We start from the raw sequence: 20,482 nt of genomic DNA on the forward strand, positions 1-20,482 counted from the left end.
CTGGTTTCCCCCCGGCTGGACTTCTTCTGCCCCTTCATCGGTGTGTGGTGCGGTTCAGCGCTCAAACGGGGATTTGAGGTTGATGCAGCCGCATGGTCGACATGCTTGCATCCGCAGCCCAGATGTGCAGCTCTTGAGTGACAGGTGCGTGCATGCATGATGCGCTCGGCCGTGGAGGCTTTTTATTTCATTTTTTTTGCCGGTGCAGCATTCGTGTGAATGCTTCTGACTGAATGCTGCTTAGTTGACAGTTTTGTGACAGGCGTGCAGATGTTCCTTGAGTCGTAATTATAACTGAGGAATTCCTGCACAGAACTGGACGTACAGTTGGGAAAGATTTTCATGCTTGAGCTTTAGGACTGTTTGCATCTTGTGATGACATGCCGTGGGTATAGAATGAGAACTTATTCTCTTTGTTTTCCTCTTTTTGTCTCATTATGATGCTGTTTTGAGCATCATTATAGGATTTTTTGGGAACTTTACTCCCATGTCTATTTCAGTAGTGTATTGCAATATTTTGTTATTTTGTGGGGTGAGCTGACATATGGCAAACAGAAAATACCATTATGTGCAAACTCTAGTCTCAGCTGTGAGCAAAATGGCTTTTATTTCAAAGCAAACATGTTGTAATGATTTGGTCTTGGGAGTTTTGTTTCTCCTGCTATGCTTTATCTGTGTGTCGAGCTGCTCTGTTTGAGAAACTCATAGTGCTTCGAGATGACATGCACAAATCAAGGAATGATATCACTTCATTGTTTAACATTGCAGCATTGCATACATATGATGACAGAATGGATGACGTCACATTTACATTTAGACATTCAGCAATCATTTACTGCTGAATATGGTGCAGCTCAATATGGCAGTGCTGCTGACTCGGCACAATCATTTAATGATGTATTGCCCGTGTCAATAAAAATAAGATGTTCGCCCATGCAAAAGCCAGCACTATAATGCTCAGGGATTATAGGTGGTTGTTATGGCGTTTCTGTGTGGTTCTCAGTGCTTTATAGTGAGTTGCAGATGGGGTTTTAGATTAGTGTAGGTCTACGGGATGTTTCCATCCACCAGTCTGGTCCAATTTCATTGAAAAGTAACAGTAGAACAATTATTTTAGTATTATTAAAGCTGTGGTAGGGAACTTTTGACGCTCTAGCGGTTAATAAACAGAAATGCTTGCGTCTTGCGGAAGAACATCGTAGCCTGAGCTACTTCTCTCTGTTTATGTCTATGAAGAATCACAAAGGTACTGGGTTACTCCGCCGCGGTACCCCCGAAGCAAACTAAAATAGTCCGAATATAAACACTTATTATAGGTGCACCCTAGTGATTCAGGACAAGCTAAAAACACGGTTTGGAAAATGGATTCATGGTTTACTCGCTTATTATGTTAATTTTTCTACATTTTGAACACAAACAAAGTTACGGACCACAGCTCTGATTGGTTATTTTTTACCGGGAGCGCATGACTTTCTGCAAATGGCAATAGGAGCACTGGGAGGAGCCAGAGGAGCTTGAATTTTACACAGATTATCTGTCTCATATTCTACTGTCAGGACATAATGACAGGTTTAATAAATATGTAAAAAATATTTTTTTTACAAAAGTTCCCTACAGCACCTTTAAGATACTATTAAGGTTTTTTTGTTTAGAAAGTTTTACATTTAAATTAGTCCAAGTCCAAGTTTTATACAATTTTATTTCAGTTTCAGTTTTTTTTTAGTTAAGCTAAATTTAAATGAGAGATGATTCTTTTTTTTTTAATTAAAACTTTACATTTTAAGTTTAAGCTAAATCGAAATAAGAGATGTTGCTTTGGAAACTGACCGAAATAATAAAAGTCTCTGCTCTCAAATACTGGGGGCGTGTCCTCTTTTGCTGCTTTTGCCCCAGTGACAGCTTTTGTACCTTTTCTTCTGAGAGTGAAGCAGCACTGCGCAGGCCGATAAGCTTATGACATTAAAGTACCGAGACAGCAATTCGAAAGCAAAAGCATCTGTCTGCTCTCTATAGTTCTGTACTTTGATGTCAAATGCAGATCGACCTGAGCAGCGCTGCTTCAAGCTGAACACACCTCTTATAGTGTTAGGGGAGGGGCCATGCTTGGTGGGTAACTGAGACTTGATTTAAGCCCCGTTAAAAAACATCCTGAACACAAGAATGGGGGAAAACTATTTAAAGCTCTAACTCCACAATTGAGAACTACATAGATCACAATCTGTGTAATAACATTTAAAATGTGTTTAGAAACAATTCTCTGAATTGCATTTGCACTGACTTTAAAGTTATGGTTTTGTTCAAATCAAAAAACCATAAGTATGGGCAATAGTAAAAGTGCTGTTTACTTTAACAATCTCTTTCCACCTGCTGAAGAGAGACTGGCTGGGGTGATATAAAACAGTTAATGAGAGAGAGTCAGAAAGGGAGGTAACTTAATGCATCTGGCTCTGTCTTGGCACTGCAGTGTTTCTCTGACTCAGTGTGACACACTTCCCCTCGTGACTCTGGCCAGAGCCCAACACTCTGCCCTTACAGGTTAACCACTATGAAAGCCATGGCACAAAGGTCTGCTATGTTAGACAGGTCCTAGACCACCAAACCAATCCAACTGGCCATTCTCACAGAGCTTCACAGCCCCTGTGGGCTTCTCACGATGAAAGAGCTCCAGGGCACGGACAACAGTGATGCTTGTTGACGTATTCCTGCTTAAACAAGAGAGTCCTGAATCCAAGTGGGGATGGACTCATGGCCAGTGAACTTGAGGTGACTGGTGGCCTTGAACAGTTTAGTCTGTGTCAGCCTGAGGGACTAGAAAGAGAGTGGGAGGCACAAATTAGGAATGGATCAAGATGGCATGTTCATTCAGGGCTTTATTTAATGCCAAGAACCCCAAATATGATAATCCTCTTGCGAAATTAATGTAAATGAAATATAACAGCAGCTTTATTTTTAGGTTTAAATACTAATTGAATCAGTGTAAGCAAAAAATATGGTGCTTTTGCTTCTAAACTGTAACTGTATTAAAGTAAAAATTTATTAAAGAAAAAAATACTTTGTTAATTTAAATTTTATTTTAAATACAATGTTAGAAGAGTAAACTGGAGAAATATTTTCAGAATGAAATCTGAACCCCCACCCAACATAGCTATATGCACAAAACTATCATTATTTTTTTTACTGTTAAAAACTGCTGCCCATAGGATATAATAATCATGATTAATTTTGTGTTTTTTGATGACTAATTAGAAAGAAAATCAAGAAATAATTACATAAGTATGGTAATTGTGTTAAAATTATCATGTTAAACATGTTTAAATAATATATTTATTAAAAAAAGTACATAAATGCTTATAAATAGTTATGTTTGGCATTTATGATTTTATTATGATAGGTCAGTTATATCAGTGAGGAACATGACTGGGAAAGGATCTCAAGAATGGACTCGAACTCAGTTCACCGAAAGCGTTTTTGTGCGATGTGTCATTGCACTGACCACAAGGCTATAGCTCCAATCCTAAAGTAAAAACGGTTTAATATGATTTTATTTTTATGCGGAATATTGTTCAAACAACTCACTTCTTGGTAATTTTGAATGTATGTAGCTTTGTACAACCTTAGTATGAAACAATTGAAGATGAATGGAGCTAATTTGTGACCTGACTGAATTGACCACTCACACTGTCCTTATTTCCTTTTACATTCTTAGAAACAGAAGCCCATCAGGATCCAGGGACCCCAACGCAGCATATAACCAAAGGGAGGGAGAAGGAGGACTGCAGTATGCTCCGGCTGAAGGTAGCATGCCCCGCTCTCCGTCCGACTACGGACGTGATCCTGGCCATTCGCCGAGGAGTTCAAGAATGTACAATGAGCTGGGCAGTTATCAAGACAGTCAAGGACGCTGGCACTCGCAAGGCCAACGTTTAGATGGCAAGCTAGAGGACTATGAACTCCAAAGACGCCGTGAGGAGGAATACCAGGCCCGATACCGCAGTGACCCCAATCTGGCGCGCTACCCAGTCAAACCCCAGCCCTACGAGGAGCAGATGCGCATCCATGCCCAGGTGTCACGGGCTCGGCACGAGCGGCGTCATAGTGACGTCTCGCTCGCCTATACAGAACTTGACGAGCCTCTGCATGGGCCTGGTGGACGGCAGTCACGCCTCCCTCTGGTGGGAGGCCCAAGTCAACGCTCGTACTCTATGGACAGGAGCTCAACGGGACATCGGATGTCAAATCATAGCCCACCAACACCACGTCGCAGCCCTGTGTTGGCCGACAGCCGCCGAGGACTGGCGGAGCCAACGAGGAAACCCATACTCCAACAGCACCACTTGGACCCTAGCTCAGCTATGCACAGGAACAAACGGGACAAAATGGATAGCATGCTACGAAACGACTCTCTAAGCTCAGACCAGTCAGAGTCGGTTCGGCCTCCTCCACCTCGACCACACCGCAGCAAACGCCTCGGCAAGCTCCGAACCATGGGCAGCTTCAGCAGCTCAGAGGAGGAGTTGGCCACCACGCCAGAGTACACAAGCTGTGAGGACGTGGAGCTGGAGAGCGAATCCATCAGCGAAAAAGGTAAACCGCTGACTGTGAATTACATTATTGAATTGCTGATCGATAAAAGTTGCAGTGTTTTAGGGAGAAAAGTTTGTTTTGGGTATCTCAGATGTGATTCCTAAGTTATATTTGTTTCCTAGAAAGAGCTGTGGCTTCATGGTAAACACCATGTTGCTCCAGAACTGGTGGGGGCAGCAGAGAGTCCAGTGCTGTTGTATGGATTATTTAGAGCCAGTGAAATATAAACATAATAATTACTTACTCCAGCCAAAATTGTATACTCCTTTTTTGAAAAAGTAAATACTTTGCAACATTTAAAAAGTATGTTCTATAAAGTATGAATTTGTGTAGTATGACTATACCCCACTTGGCATATTGTCATTGTCATGTGACCTACCACAAGCATCTCCTCCTGTGGCCTCACAGGATAGTAATTTGTCCATCATATACACACTTCAGAGTCTCGCCGGAAGCATTAGGTCATCTGGAGAATTTGCATCCACTGTTTTGTGAATTTGCACATACTACTCTTTTCTAATACTGTTTTTCATCTACTATATAGTAGGGAATTATGCTATTTCGGATGCAGCCTGTGTGCACCTTATAAGCACCAGCCATAATCTTGTGGTTTGACATCCTAGATCAGGGGTCTCCAACCCTAATCCTGGAGAACTACCTTCCTGCAGACTTCAGTTCTAATCCTGCTTTAACACAACTGCCTGTCATTTTTCAGGAACCATGAACACCTTGATTAGCTGGTTCAGGTGCATTTGATTTGGGTTGTAGCTGAACTCTGCAGGAAGGGTTGGAGACCCATGTCCTAGATGACTTTGGCTACTCTTTATTGGTTCTTCTCGATTCTCCCTCTTAAAAGTTAGTTACCTTACAATGAATAGTCTGTCATCAATTACTCACCCTCATGTCTTTCCAAACCCATAATACCTTTGTTCATCTTCAGGACGACATTAGAGTGGCTTACAGGTTTGGACAACATGGAACAATGACTGACTTCATTTTTAGGGTGAACTAACCCTTTAAATAAGATAACTTGTTGATGGTGAGGTTAATGCAGGAGTGTCAAACTCAGTTCCTGGAGGGTCAGAGCCCTGCAGAGTTTTGTTCCAAAGTGAAACAAAAGTGTAGGAATCCCTCAGGTCAGTCACGTGTGTGTAGGATGACCGAACTTAAGGAGCTGCCCCTGAAACTTACGTGATGGGCAACCGACCATTGGAAGTGATGTTTTTTTGCGAACCGGTTGTTTCGGACAGTTTGTTTCAGTGAACCGGTTCAAAATAACAGTTCACCGGTTCTTTTACGTCATCACGTAATGACGTCAATTCTATCACCCCGGCAAAACAAAAAAACATTCAAGCACATTCAAATAAAGTCATTTGTGATAATAACAAGATAACATTAACCGTACAGAAATCCAGCTCATAAAGCTTCAAATATTACGAGCTTACACAATAGTAAATAGTAATATTAATTTACATTTTGACTGAACAGTTGTTGCATGTTCATCATGTTAAACTGTTGTTTAATATAGATGCATTTGCACTTTCCAGTAAGTTTTATCTGTTAAATAAACTTAATTCCTTCAAATTTGCCCCCTCGTTCAATTCACTCACGCTCATAATATCAGCACAACATCAGTTTTAGCTTCATGCATGCTCAGTATCTCCAGCTTATTGGTTCTCAGTATGTCGAACGTGTCCAAAAGAAATGCTACTCGGTTCAGTGTACTGGTGATTTGAGAACTGTTGACTCGAAAACCGCTGTAAACAGTACCATTCGTTCGATAGTAGACGAATGCTCAGCATATCTGCTGCTCGGGCTCATCGGTTCTCTCAGTCTTCACAGCATGTTTTAGTGCTGTTGGAGTTACATCAAATGGGATTTTTTTATTCATCTCATCTCTGTATAGTTTATATTAAAGCAGTGTTTCAGCACAGAACTCTTTGTTTACAGCGGTAACCAAGGAGACGCTGTTATCTGGTGTTCCAGAAGCCACTCTTGCTGTCAGAGAGAGAATCTTCATCTCATTCAGAGAGTTTGCTTCTTTCAGGCATGTAGTATAATTTCACAAAGCTAGTCAGAACATTGTGTTTTTGCTTCAAATTGGGTTATTTTAAAATTGAATTATGTATATGAGATTATATAACTATATGATTTGAAATTATATAAATGGTATGTATATGAATTATATAACTAAAATTAAGTAACAACAATTACAGATTTAAGTAAAATAAATGTCAGTCTTTAATTTTCAAAGAAAAAGTAAACACATTTGACTGCTCCTAATATTCTGCATGAAAATATATTAAAACTAAATAAATAAAACAATTATATTGTGTTCAGCGGAAATGTATTTATTTAATTATTTCCAGTCAATTAAAAATAACACATTTCAGAGCTTTAATGACAATACCATGATACTGTGAAACCTGTGATATTTTTGCTTAAAATCTCATCCCAGCCCATGCCTAGCTCCACATATCATATAGTTTTCAAATATGCCTGAAGGACTTGATTAGCTGGATCAGGCGTGTTTAATTAGGTTTGAAGGTAAATTCTGCAGGGATGTGGCCCTCCAGGATCTGAGTTTGACACCCCAGGGTCAGGGTTATGATGCTGTGGGTTATGATGTCATGTAACTGAGTCTGCCTTCAGTTCAGATTTGGAGAGGCTCTTTTAATTAAGAGAACATAGTGATAATATTTGTTAAAGGATTGTTGCATTTTTTTTTCAGTTCTGTTTTATGCCAACTGCACTGTCAAATTAATCGTTGTTAAAAGCTCACTGTTGAATATTAACCATTAACCATTTCGATTGTACAATTTCTGCTTGTAACAGTAATCCCCGAGTTAATATTCTCAACACAATTAGATGAGAATTCAAAAGTTGAGAAGATGAAGTTCAAAGACTTGCAAAGTTGTAACATTGATCTCAGATTCAGCTAAAGTGTCAGTTCTCTTGGTAATTCTTGGTTTTTGTTTTAGTCTCTGTGCTCTGGGATTCTTGAGATCAGTTGTAACGTGTAATTTATTCTGTGACCTTTCACCTCTAAATTCAGTTTAAAACTGCACTTAAGGCAAAGGAAAATCCACTGATCCTGGCAATTACGTCACGTGACCAGGATTTTAAACCATAGAGGGTGTTGCATTATTCAGGGAGGTTTAATTATGTAATGCAAGCCAGGCTGAAGATGCTACGATGTGAATGGGGACACAGGTCATACATTACCATTCATTGTTAAGTTGATTCCTGTTATCAGGGCCGTGCACAGACATTTTGAGGGGCAGTGGCCTAAACCAAAAAAAGGGGCACTAAGGGGGTGGTTGCTTGTTAAAACAAATTATCCAGTTATTACAAAATGTACAATTAAAAAAGAAGACAGTACACGCTCAAATACATTTTTCATCATTCATGAAAAGCCTACAGCTGAAACGGTACATAGCATCATTCTCAGGAGAATACTCTAACCAGGGGTGTTCTTCATACCACTGTCCCTGAAAACGAACGTCCTTGATCATTTTTTGGGAACAGAAAAATTGGACGACAGGGTCCTACTGAATTTGAAAATTTTGTGAAGGCCACATTGTATGTTACATTGTATTTCTTTACATGAGCAGGATCTGATGGATTTTGTAACTGAAGCAAAAACTCAAAGTCTTCTGGCTTTTTCTCCCTTGTATACATGGCTGTGGCTGCCTCACTCTCCATTTCTTCCTGTTCTGCATCTGTCTCTTCCCTCTCTGTCTCATTGTATTGCCTTTCTTTCTCATTCTGAACTTTTTCTGTCTCTGGCTCAGTTCCAAGACCTTCACTTTTACTCCGTTGAATTGATTCTGAGGCATTTTCATCTTAATATAGAGAATGAATAACAAACCTGTTACAATCATATTTTAAATACAATTGTTAGGCTTTAGTGCTAATTAAATGTATGTTCTTGTAATATAATTACTCTTCCATTCAAATAATTTAATGTCTATCTTTCTTGTTATAAAACTCTTGCATATTCAGAATCCTTTATTGTCAGCCAGTTTAACAACACTTACCTGTAAGTGTCTGATTTGGCTGATGCTGAATGGGCTCTCCCTCACTCTCTGAGCCTGCCTCTGCCTCATCTTTAATGGAGTAATAAGTAATAGACATTTAATTTCATATTAGCATACAGCCTAAATCTATATATACAACTCATTTAGAGCCTATGATGTGTTAGTCTCATTTAAGACAAGTGATTATAATGGGAGATATACTTACAATAATTAAACAGACAAACTGTCTGCTAACTGTTCTATATGATGATTTACCTGCTGGCTTGCTGGAGCTTTGAATCCATGTTTGCAATGTTGAACTGCCTTTAGCAGCCTCCCTTCTATCTTTCTCTCTCTGTCTCCGTCTTCTTTTTTGTGAAGGCATTGTTTTTTTGTTGTTTTTTATGGTTGTCTTGTCTACAAAGTGTGTCAACAACAGAAAATTTAGTCATTTGTATTAGATCTGCAAGCAGCTTCTTAGAACGTGGATATGTTGTACAAGATGTTAGCACTAGTAGAAGACCAAGAGCACTAATTTCGCAGATTCAACCACTGTCTTGCATAGCCTACCTGTTAAAGCGACAGCTTTCGTGAACTGTCGTGTTCACAAGCGCCGCAGACACATACTGTGAGTGATGCTGCGGAGTGCGGAGCGAGCGGGAAAACCTGGAGCGGATTCGCAGAATCAACGGAATGCTTTGAGCGCAGCGGTGGGGAAAAGGGGCACCTCAGTCGATGAGGGCAGAGGGGCAGTGGCTCTGGCCACCGGGCCACCCCCCTGTGCACGGCCCTGCCTGTTATCCTGTTAGAATATGCATTTCTATAGCTTTTGCTGTTGGACATTAAAAAATAGCATATTACTATGACCTCAACTGACCTGATGATGCGATGCTCTGTAGGTTTTACAAAGAACTATGGATGAACTCATTCGTTGGAAAAGATATGCTGGAAAAATCTTGACATGTTTTATAGCTAAAATGATTCTTAGCAACTTTAAGATTCAGAGAATTAAAATGTATAATCAAATTGTCTTTTTCAGCCATGCCCATGTTTCTTTATTTGTTATATAGCCAAGATTTTCAGACTGTATATCCCAAGCTCTGCACATTTTGAATGTTTTCTTTATTTAACACACCTGAATAAACTGAGCAGTAGAGTACTCCATGGCCTGTCCTGGATCTGTCAAAAAAGAGAGATATTCAAAATATGCAGCACTTCAGGGTGACTTTAGGACGGAACGAGTAAAAGGGGTCAGTGAACTGAGAAATCAAAATCCCCTTGATTTTTTGACATATGCAAGGTCATTGTACTATAAAAACATCATGTAAGTTTCAGAACTCAAAACTTCCTCTTTAGTCTAAAAACAACTTATAATGAAGCTAATTTGCCAAAAGGACAGCTTGTGGAATGTGCCGCTCTATGACATAATTGCGTGGCTAAACCCTGCCTCCGCAGAAGTAGATCAATGCCTGCTTCTACATCACTACTTGTTCAGCTACGCCCACCGATTCATGCATTCAGCGTAAATGACAATAGAGGCAAATGCAGGTAAAGTGGCAAAACACAGAAACCAAATGATAAAGATGATCCCAACATTAGGAAAGAGTGGATTAACTTTTTTCTCTATGAAGTTCCAGATCGCGTCAGTAATAACTTTTTCCTTTGTTCACTTAATTTTGCTGCGTTTTCATCTACAAACAAGGCACAATTTTACGTGGGATTTTCAGAGAGATTGAAACTAAAAGACGATGCTGTGCCGACTGTATTGGATCCGACAGTAGTGTCACACCACACAAGTGTTTTGGAATATGGAATGCTATCTTTGCTATCCATGAAGTAGACTACTTGTCCTTCCTCTTCCTCCTTTTTGTTCTACCATGTAAGATATTCTCTGGCCCCTCCCCTAAAAGCTCTGATGTTGTCAGGGTCACAATAAGCTCAACTGGATAAGCCTCTTTGCACAGGAGCGAGAGTGCTCCCCAGATCCTTCCTCTATCTGTAGAAACAGGGAGTCCCAGCAGCTTTGCAGTGGAGGGCACTGGTAGAGGGTGACATTGCACCAGTGCATCTGTCATGGCTACCTCTCCACCATAGCTACTTAATGCACTCAAGAGGCTACAGTGGAAACAGAAGAATATAGGACACAAAATAACTCAAAGAGGCTAGTTCACACCACCCCAACAAACCCCAGCAAACTCCAAATCCCATTGCTTGTTTGGTTTTGTTGAATCAGTGGGATAACCATGTTGGTGTTTGTTCAAGCAATGGATCTTTCCCAAAATTCTCAATGCAGCATCAAATTTTAAACTCTAGAGGTGCCACAAGTATTGAAGACATTCAGTCACTCCTTCTGACCTCAGTAGGAGGTCGGCTGTAGACAGGAAGGAGCTTGATCTCTGACTAGCTTATCCTTCCATCAGGTGCCATTGCACATATGTCAGTCAGTCAGTGACAACCTAACCTGATTGGTTCAAAGTACTCAATTCCCTCCCCACCTGCAGAAAGAGTAAAGGATTTGGTCAAAGTAGTGGAGACACACCAAGACGCTACGCTGTGTGAAGCCTGGGAAAATGGTGGTAAGTCAAAATTTCACCTAACCGACACTTGGAACATTGACGGTTTTATGCTTTGGAGTGAAGACTTCTAACTTGTTTGCTCTGAACTTTCACTTAAGTGTAAAACCACCAACCAGAAGGGTTGGAAAGAAAAGTTATATTGGTTGGTTGCAAGGAAAGCAATAGTTTTATTGGTTGAGTGCAATCGTTTGATCCCAATGCTTGCTTTCATGGGGCCATGAGCAAACTGTAGGGGAGATTTCTTGGGGTCAGGGATCATTCCAGCAAACAGTCTGTTGTGTTGCGGGGACTATGAAGGGCAGGGTATTTGAGCTGGCTTACAAGAATAATGATAAGCTCATTATTCTAAGGCATAAACTCCATGCATTTCAGTGCAAGGAGATGGTGAGAGGCAATAAAAAAATAGCAAACAGTTAGGTTTGGCATCTTCCTTGAAGGGGATGTGCAAGACCTTTAACTACTGACCCAAGTGTGATTTGAAGAGCTGCAGTTGAGTTCTAGTCATTGTCCCGGTGGACGTAGTCAAGTAAATCAGCTTTGCAGAACTTTAATTTGCCAAGGTTTGGAAGGGGTGGTGCAGCAAAGAGGGATTATCAGCAATATATCTGAACTACACAGAACAGATTTTTCCTGAAGACGCTGGGGACGGTCTATACATGGTGCTTGGGCAAATGGCAAATGCTTTTGGTTTGGTGAAGCATGGTGTATTTTAAGGCAGAAGTAATGTCTATAGAAGTAAGCTTTTACAACGCTCATTCTTTTCATGGTAGCATACAGATATCATTGCATGCTGGCGGGGGAATTGGGGACAGGATGATGCAATGTTGGCAGCAGTATTCAGACTTCTGCAATATTAAAGTTCCCATGCTGTATGCTAGGATACAGTTTATTTTATCCATTTATTATAGTGCCTTTGTGAAACTGCACTGAATATGGCTGTTAAAGTTAAGTTACCCATATTTAAAATTTGTAAATTACAGCTTGGTTTCTTAATCAAATACGTATACTGTTCCTAATATTATTTTTCACATATGTAGTGAATCCTATGACAATACTGTACTTAGATCCAGTCCAGTTTATTTTTCACATATCAAGCAAATATTTTGATGATGGTTTACTTGAACCTTGGAACTGGATCTTGTGCTTTGTTTTGATCTGCTAAGAGAGTGTCAGTACAGTATTGCTCCATTGCAAAACCATCTGCTTGCTAACCCAAGTAACCAATTCAAAGACACAAGAAGAAATGTCATTCAATTTATTGAAAAGTTTGTGTTAGCATTGTTAGCATAGAGTTGGTAAACTTTACTTTTTAATGGAAAAAATGTATTTCTCACCATCATTTGGCTGAATCTCTATTATAGAGTGAAGTCACTATGCTTGGCTTTTGAATAGAGAATGTAAACTTTATTTTATTTTTTTCTTCTGTTTTAACTTATGTTTTAACATGCCACTTTATATTTTAAATGTTTTCTTATTGATGAACACCTCTCTTTCTGGCCTTTGTGTTTTTACAGTTTTTATGCCTTAAACTATTCCTTCCTATACTGTAAGTAGCTTAACATTTCAGGAATTTAATTATAATATAGTGTAGTTAATGTTAATAAAGTAGTTAATGTATACATAACAGAAAATATACACAATATATGTACATGTTAAATATCCCATATAAAACCAGCAAAATAGGATGCATTTTATGGTATTTTGTATATCAAACAGAACAAAGATGCCTTTTAAATTACATTTAAGCACTAGATTTGAATGTCTATGTGTCGCCAGCCAGATAAAGATTTTTTAATATTCAGCTGATATTTGTGTCTTTTTACTTTTCTTTTTGTCAAATTGTTGGAAAAACAGGGTTTGTCTTATAGTTTTGGTTGTGTTGTAGTTCATGCTGGTTTTTGTGTAACACTATGCAACTTTAAAATATCTGAATTTGTTCTTTCGTTCCATTTCCTTTGTGGATAGGTAAGTGTATATTAAAGAAAAGTGATATAAATTGTTATATGTGTTCATTTAAAGGGATAATTGACCCAAAAATGGCAGTTCTGTCATTGTTTAGTCACCCTTATGCTTTAGTCACCAATCTGTATGACTGACTTTCTTCTGTGGAGAAAAGAAAAAGTTTTTTTCTTTAAAGAATACACTGGTACATTTTTCTATGAAATTACAATGAATGGAGACTGAAGATTTCACAAAAACACCATAAAAGTATTAGAGAAGTTGTCCTCATGACAGTGTTTTCAAGTCATGTGAAAGCTTTGTTTAAGCAACAGACCCAAGTTTTAATTAATGTTCTTAACCACTGCCACCAGATCATGAATTAAATCTTTGTAAACCAGATCAACTGACTCCGAAGAAGGATCCATTCATGAATCAGGCATTTCAGTTTCTTGAACATCATTTTGAAACTTTCAAGTTTTAGTCCCCATTCAATGTAATTGGAATGGAAGGCAATGGCTAGTACATTCTTTAAAATATCTCCTTTTGTGTTTTACTGAAGAAAGAAAGTTATGCAACAGTTGTGCAAGGACATGAGGGTGAGTAAATGATGACAGCATTTTTATTTTTGGTGAACTACTCCTTTAAAAGAGACTTAAGAGAAAGTGTCTGTGTAAATTAATGTTGTGTATTTGCCTGTATAAGTTAAATCTTGTTGACACGAGTGTGTGTGTGTGTGTGTGTCCTCTCACTGTGCTGTCCTCAGGAGATATGGATGGTCACTGGTGGGACCATGCGTCTTGGCATAGCGAGGCCTCCTCAATGTCTATGGTGAGGCTTGTGACCCTCTCACCCCATTTCCCCTCGTTTAATTCACCTCTGCATGTTTTGTTTCTCCTCCTTTTTTTATATCATACATAACTTTTAGGCAACATTCAAAGGGGAAAAAGAAAAACAAATGAGCAGGCACATTTTTTGGACGTCAGTTACGCCCCGTCTGAGAGGCGAAAGACAGTGGTGCGATTTTGGCAGTGCAGCTATGATGAAGACGCGGAGTGGTGCCAGCCACAGGTCAAAGATTCAGGGGTTGACACGTGCAGTAGCACCACACTTAACGAGGAGCATAGCCATAGTGACAAGGTACTGAGACGACTTCCTGCCGCCTGCTTCTCGCTTCCTGTGACTGACCTGCTCGACCTGCTTACTGTCTGTTTCTGCCCCTAAGGGGTTTCCTAGTCTAATCATACCTTTCGGAGGAGAGGAGAACCCTCTTGTTTGCTTTGCTCTACTATCTTCTGGCTGCAATGTTGTAGCGCATCCTAACACTCAGAAAGATTGAATGACAAACTTCCTGGCACTGTTTGCTCCATATGTTGCATGCTTCTCAATGCGGACAGATACTCCATTCTGATTGCAAACCTGTTTTCCTCACTTGGTCATGTCACCTTTTCACTCTGTTCCTTTGGGATTTCCTGACATGATTTTTTCCACACAGTCCTTCGGTCTCAGCTTAAACACAAGGATAGACTAGTGTGGGAATCAGTCTTGCACTAAGCAGTTGTTTTTCTTTTCCCCTTTTCACTGTGTCATTCTTCATGCTGTCCTTTTCAGTCCTGTATTTTTTATTTTATGTTTTTGTATTTTATTTCGTTCACCGCGTCTTTCACAATAGTGAATAGAAGTAGCTTGCCACATCCATACTGCTTGAGGGTGTGAGAGCAATTTACATGGCTTTTCTGGTTAATTAGTGGATTGGTCTAGATCAGTGCTTCTCAACTGGTTTTGCTTCAACTTGTTCAAAAAGGGTCTTTAAATTGAAACATATTTGCAATGTGCAACAAGCATGTGAATTTGGAACCCTGCAACAAGTGATGGGACATTTTGTTAATTGTTTGCTTTTCTTTTTGCGACCTTTGCACCACATAGTCCAGTCCACAGAAAGATCGCGATCTTATTGGTTTCAAAATCCTCTACCGCATATATTAAACATTAAATATCTGCTGACTGGCCATGATTCAAATCAACAGCTTTTCATTATCTGTTGGACAGATAATTCACAACACACCTGGTTAGCTTTAATTAATCAAAAAAACACAGTATGGTCGACGCTAACAATCTATTGCATTTGAGTTGTATCTTTTACTCTTTTGAGGCTTTGATCATTTTGAGGTATTTTGGGAACTGTTATGTTATCATCCATGTTGGAATCTGTCTAATTTAATTTTGAACAAATATGTAAACAAACAAAGTGAACATTTAAGCTAAAGCTGAGGAATTTGTAAAAAATGAAAAAAATAAATAAAATGGGGTTGGATGTACAGACTTTGACATCAGTAACAATATAAGCAATGTTCTCTTATTTTTAAAAGTTAAAAGGTAATTCTGTTTACCTATTTTATTTCTGTTTTTCATTTTATTATTTGGGTCTGTCCGTGTCCCAAAGTATTACAATCCATGACCACTGCAAGTTACGCCTTCCGCAAAGGAAAAGTGGTTTGTGGATGTCAATGATACAACCATTGAAATTATCTTTTCAAGTATATGATATATTTATTTTATATTTTATTTATTTATTATCTTATGAATATCATTTCTAATCAAGTATGAAATAATAACTGCTTTTACTGAATTATCCAGTTATGCATTTAAATACAGTAACTGTGGAGTTTTGTTAATACAATACTTTACAAAAGTGGGAAAAACAAATGGATCCCTCTAAATGGATGAGTGATGCCTTATTACTAGGTTGAAAAATAAGAAGTGAAAAAAGTGAGTAAAGTAAAGAGCGGTACTAGTTATGATATCCGTAATTCCTGAGGGGAGGGAGGGGGGCTGCGATGACATTGATGATGATTTGTAAGGGGGAGTAACTTATTGTAGATGTAACTTGCAGTGGCCATGGTTTCTAGTTCTGTAGAACCGTGGTTTTCAACCTGTGGGGTGCGAGAACCTGTTAATAAAGATATTAGCAAATCTTTAGCCATCCACCGGGGGGCAGTTGGTTAGTCCCACTGTTAATTGGTCAATAGTTAGCGCAGATTTGGACACCTGGTATAGTTGCGTTCAGCCCCCCATCTGTTGTCTTAGACCCTCAAAACTAGCTGAATGATTGGGCCAGTGACGCTTCATCAAGAAAGTTTATTATTCACATGTGTTTTGTCAGATCAAATATTAAAGTGAATTTTAAGCCATTCAAGCACAAGACAGCGCGAAAGAGATCTCAATGTGGTACTTGTGCGCTGTAATATATTGTTTCTGTGCACGCACATACAGAAAGCCATCTCTCAGACAGCAGATGAATACCAAATTGAGTTATCTTTCGCGTCTTCAGCAAATACACACAAAATTATGTCTGAATAATGGCTGTCTGGATGAGTATTCTCATAATTACAGTTGGTTATGTCTTAAGTGAATGTAAACAGTTAAGAAAATATAGATGTACATCAGCATAACGGATCTGTGCATTTCTTATGTTAATCATTTTGGTCAAACAGCAAAACTAATAATAATCACTGTTCTAAACTAATAAGTAGCTTTAATGATATTTGTGTGAAATTAGACGTACTTGGGTGAGCACATGTCCTAAAAGATTGAAAACCCCTTCTGTAGAATTCAGTCAGATACACTTGGTTGAGTTCACCATTGTTTATTTTAAAATAGGTCTGGCCCTTAATTATGATTGGCAAAGGCAGTGTTTGAAGCCATTGTAAAATATTGCATAAACACACTTGAGACCTCATTACATCAGTTTTACTGTACAACTCCAATCCATTACATAAAAACACTCCTCAGCTGTTCTTAAAACCACTGTAAATCACTGCTTCTGGGAGCTTATTGGTGTCAGGGTTTGCAAGGGAGGAACTCAGGTGCAGACAGGAAGTAACTCAACACAGGATTTATTATACAAAAAAGGGAAAACAAAAACCCACGAGGGGGAAAACACTGACTAGGGAAATACAAAATAACTGAACAGGACTGAGTTAACGGGATAAACAAAGACTCAAATCACGGGAACACTAACTATAAACAAACACTCACGGAAATACAAAACACTTCTTCAGGAACAGGTACAATCACAAGTGATGAACACAATGAACCGACGCCAGACAGAGCACACTAGGAGATCTAAATAGGGGGAACAATCAAGACACGACAGGTGGCACAGATGGGACAATCAAGACACGACTAGGTTAACAAGGGGGGCGGGGCAAGGGAACGAGACAACACAAACACGGGTCTGTCATGATCCTGCCTCAAGACTAGGGAAAAATCAAGGACACGAGGGCAGAATCATGACAGAACCCCTCCAACATCAAACACGGGACATGACTGACTGGACGGACTGGGACACCGACACAAACCAACAAGACATGACAAATAATAACAACGGCAAACATGAATACACAATGGCCGGGTTAGGGTGGCAAATCAAAAAAAACAAACAGGGAAGGGGAGGAGGAGGGAGCACAAAGTTCATGGGGGACAGACCAGGGTGGGTGGGAGGGGTAGGGATCTTAGGAGGACAGGACGAAGGCTGACGACGGGGGGTACGGGCAGGTCTGGGTGGTGAGGGGCGGGGAGGGGTCTCGGGACAACTGACAGGGGACATGACAGGAGCAGACAAGGGACGCGGGGCAACACCTACGGGACGCGGGGCAAGACTTACGGGACGCGGGGAGACGACAGCTGGACACGGGGGGACAACATCTACTGGACACGGGGGGACAACATCTACTGGACACGGGGGAACAACATCTACTGGACACGGGGGGACAACATCTACTGGACACGGGGGAACAACATCTACTGGACACGGGGGAACATTAACGGGACACGGGGCCACATCAACGGGACACATGACTACATCAGCAGGACACGGGGCATCACTGACGGGACACGGGGAGACGACATCTACGGGACACGGGGAGACAACGGCAGGACACTCGGGATTTCTGGGGACAGGGTCTGGGGGCAAGACAGGACTGACGGGGACTTCTAGGATCCGGACAAGACTAGACAAATAATCTGAAAAGGCTTTCGCAGCTAAGACAATTGGCATCTCCTTACGAGATGAGACACACTGTACTAGAGTCTTTGCTGCAGAGTCGGCCGCGGCACTCTCCTCCGCTCTCACGACTGCCGACTTGCATACAGCCCTCTTCTTTGCCGGCTCGGGCACGCCAGCGCTCACCGCTGCTGACTCGGGCACGCTCACTGCTGCTGGCTCGGGCACGCCAGCGCTCTCCGCTGCTGGCTCGGGCAAGCTCACCGCTGCTGGGTCGGGCACGCCAGCGCTCACCGCTGCTGGCACGGGCACGCCAGCGCTCACCGCTGCTGGCACGGGCACGCCAGCGCTCTCCGCTGATGGCACGGGCACGCCAGCGCTCTCCGCTGATGGCACGGGCACGCCAGCGCTCTCCGCTGATGGCACGGGCACGCCCACCGCTGCTGGCACGGGCATGCCAGCGCTCTCCGCTGCTGGCACGGGCACGCCAGCGCTCTCCGCTGCTGGCACGGGAGGAGACGGGGTCACAGGACCGGCAGGCCCCCTCTTCCTCCTCTTCCTCCTTGGGCGCGGTGCAGAGACCACAGCTGGGTCAGAGGCGGGTTGGGGGAGTTCGGTCTCTGGCAGGGCTGACTCCGACGATTCCGAGGCAGACTCCCACGAAAACCGTCTCCCTCGCTTCCCGGGGAGACCGACGGGTGTGGGAGGCACCTCAGGACTCGGTGAGGGATGTGCCTGATCCCCCAGAGCGGCCACGGCCAGGATACGACCCTCTGGAATCGATGGCAGGTGGGTAGGTGGAGGGGACCTCTGTGGCTCCTCCTTTCGACCGCTTGCTCCGGTGCGACCTCCCCTGGTCCCCCGGAACACCACTAGGCGAGAGCCCTCAAAACCATCCCCCTTGCTGGCTGATGACATCCAGTATTGCCTCCTGTCTGCTGAGTTCCCTTTTGGTCGGTTCATTCTGTCAGGGTTTGCAAGGGAGGAACTCAGGTGCAGACAGGAAGTAACTCAACACAGGATTTATTATACAAAAAAGGGAAAACAAAAACCCACGAGGGGGAAAACACTGACTAGGGAAATACAAAATAACTGAACAGGACTGAGTTAACGGGATAAACATAGACTCAAATCACGGGAACACTAACTATAAACAAACACTCACGGAAATACAAAACACTTCTTCAGGAACAGGTACAATCACAAGTGATGAACACAATGAACCGACGCCAGACAGAGCACACTAGGAGATCTAAATAGGGGGAACAATCAAGACACGACAGGTGGCACAGATGGGACAATCAAGACACGACTAGGTTAACAAGGGGGGCGGGGCAAGGGAACGAGACAACACAAACACGAGTCTGTCATGATCCTGCCTCAAGACTAGGGAAAAATCAAGGACACGAGGGCAGAATCATGACAATTGGTTTAATCTATTACTGTGTGCCCTATCAAACATTGTGTGATCCACCAGTTGAGAACTGCTGATCTAGGTCACTACTGTGAGTTACTGTCCATAATTGTGTGCTTAATATCTCTCACCCTGTCCTGTCTATTGTGTCTGTATATAATGAATGCACAAACCGAACCCTATATGGTGGAAAATTACTTTGAAGACAATTAAATATATGCTGTTAGCAAATGCCAAGATTTTGCCATCATTTCCTCACCTTTCATGTTGTTCCAGAGCTGTATGACTTACTTTCTTTCCTCTGTGGAACACAACAGCTGATGCTCTGCAGGATGTCTAGAGAGCTATGATTTATAATGGGGACTGGAGCTGTCAAGCTTTAACAATGGCAAAAGATATACCAAAAAGTGGTCAATACAAACCATGTTATTTATTCCAAGTTTTCCAAAGCCATTCAGTACCTCTGAATAAGGAACACAGTCCAAGAAATGTCTATTATGCAATGCACCATGTCAAAAGTAAAATTTGCCAAAAATGAAAATTTGAGTATTAATTTACTCACCCTCAGGCCATCTAAGACACTCCTGTCGGGAGCCTGGTGAAGGGCGGCGATTTGGGACGGGGTGCCGATGATAATTAGGGGGGGAGGCAGCTGACTAGTCACAACATTTAAATTACTTTTCTAATTACTTTTTTCTGAGAAGTAATTGAATTACTCAGTAAGTAACTTAATTACTCAAAGCACTTTATTTTACAGTCCTGTTCCTCATGTACATACGATGTACTTATTATAGTAATTACAATAACTATGTAATAACTAGGTACTAAACCTGAACCTACCCCTAAACCTAACCCTACCCCATGTAGTTACCTTGTGTTACCAGAACTTTCTTAGATAAATACACTGTAAGTACACTGTAAGTACATGTAAGTACACGTACTGTAA

General features: G+C 41.2%; 1 protein-coding gene across 1 annotated transcript in view; it reads left to right on the top strand.

Moving 5' to 3' along the window:
* Positions 1 to 20,482, top strand: part of LOC113068294 (regulating synaptic membrane exocytosis protein 2) — a 155,513-nt gene that overhangs the window by 51,360 nt on the left and 83,671 nt on the right. The window contains exons 7-8 of the mRNA XM_026240985.1: positions 3,707 to 4,584; positions 13,884 to 13,948. Coding sequence (XP_026096770.1) covers positions 3,707 to 4,584; positions 13,884 to 13,948 — 943 coding nt within the window. The remainder of the gene's footprint in view (positions 1 to 3,706; positions 4,585 to 13,883; positions 13,949 to 20,482) is intronic.

The sequence above is a fragment of the Carassius auratus genome, linkage group LG44F, assembly GCF_003368295.1.
Source record: "Carassius auratus strain Wakin linkage group LG44F, ASM336829v1, whole genome shotgun sequence".
Taxonomy (NCBI): domain Eukaryota; kingdom Metazoa; phylum Chordata; class Actinopteri; order Cypriniformes; family Cyprinidae; genus Carassius; species Carassius auratus.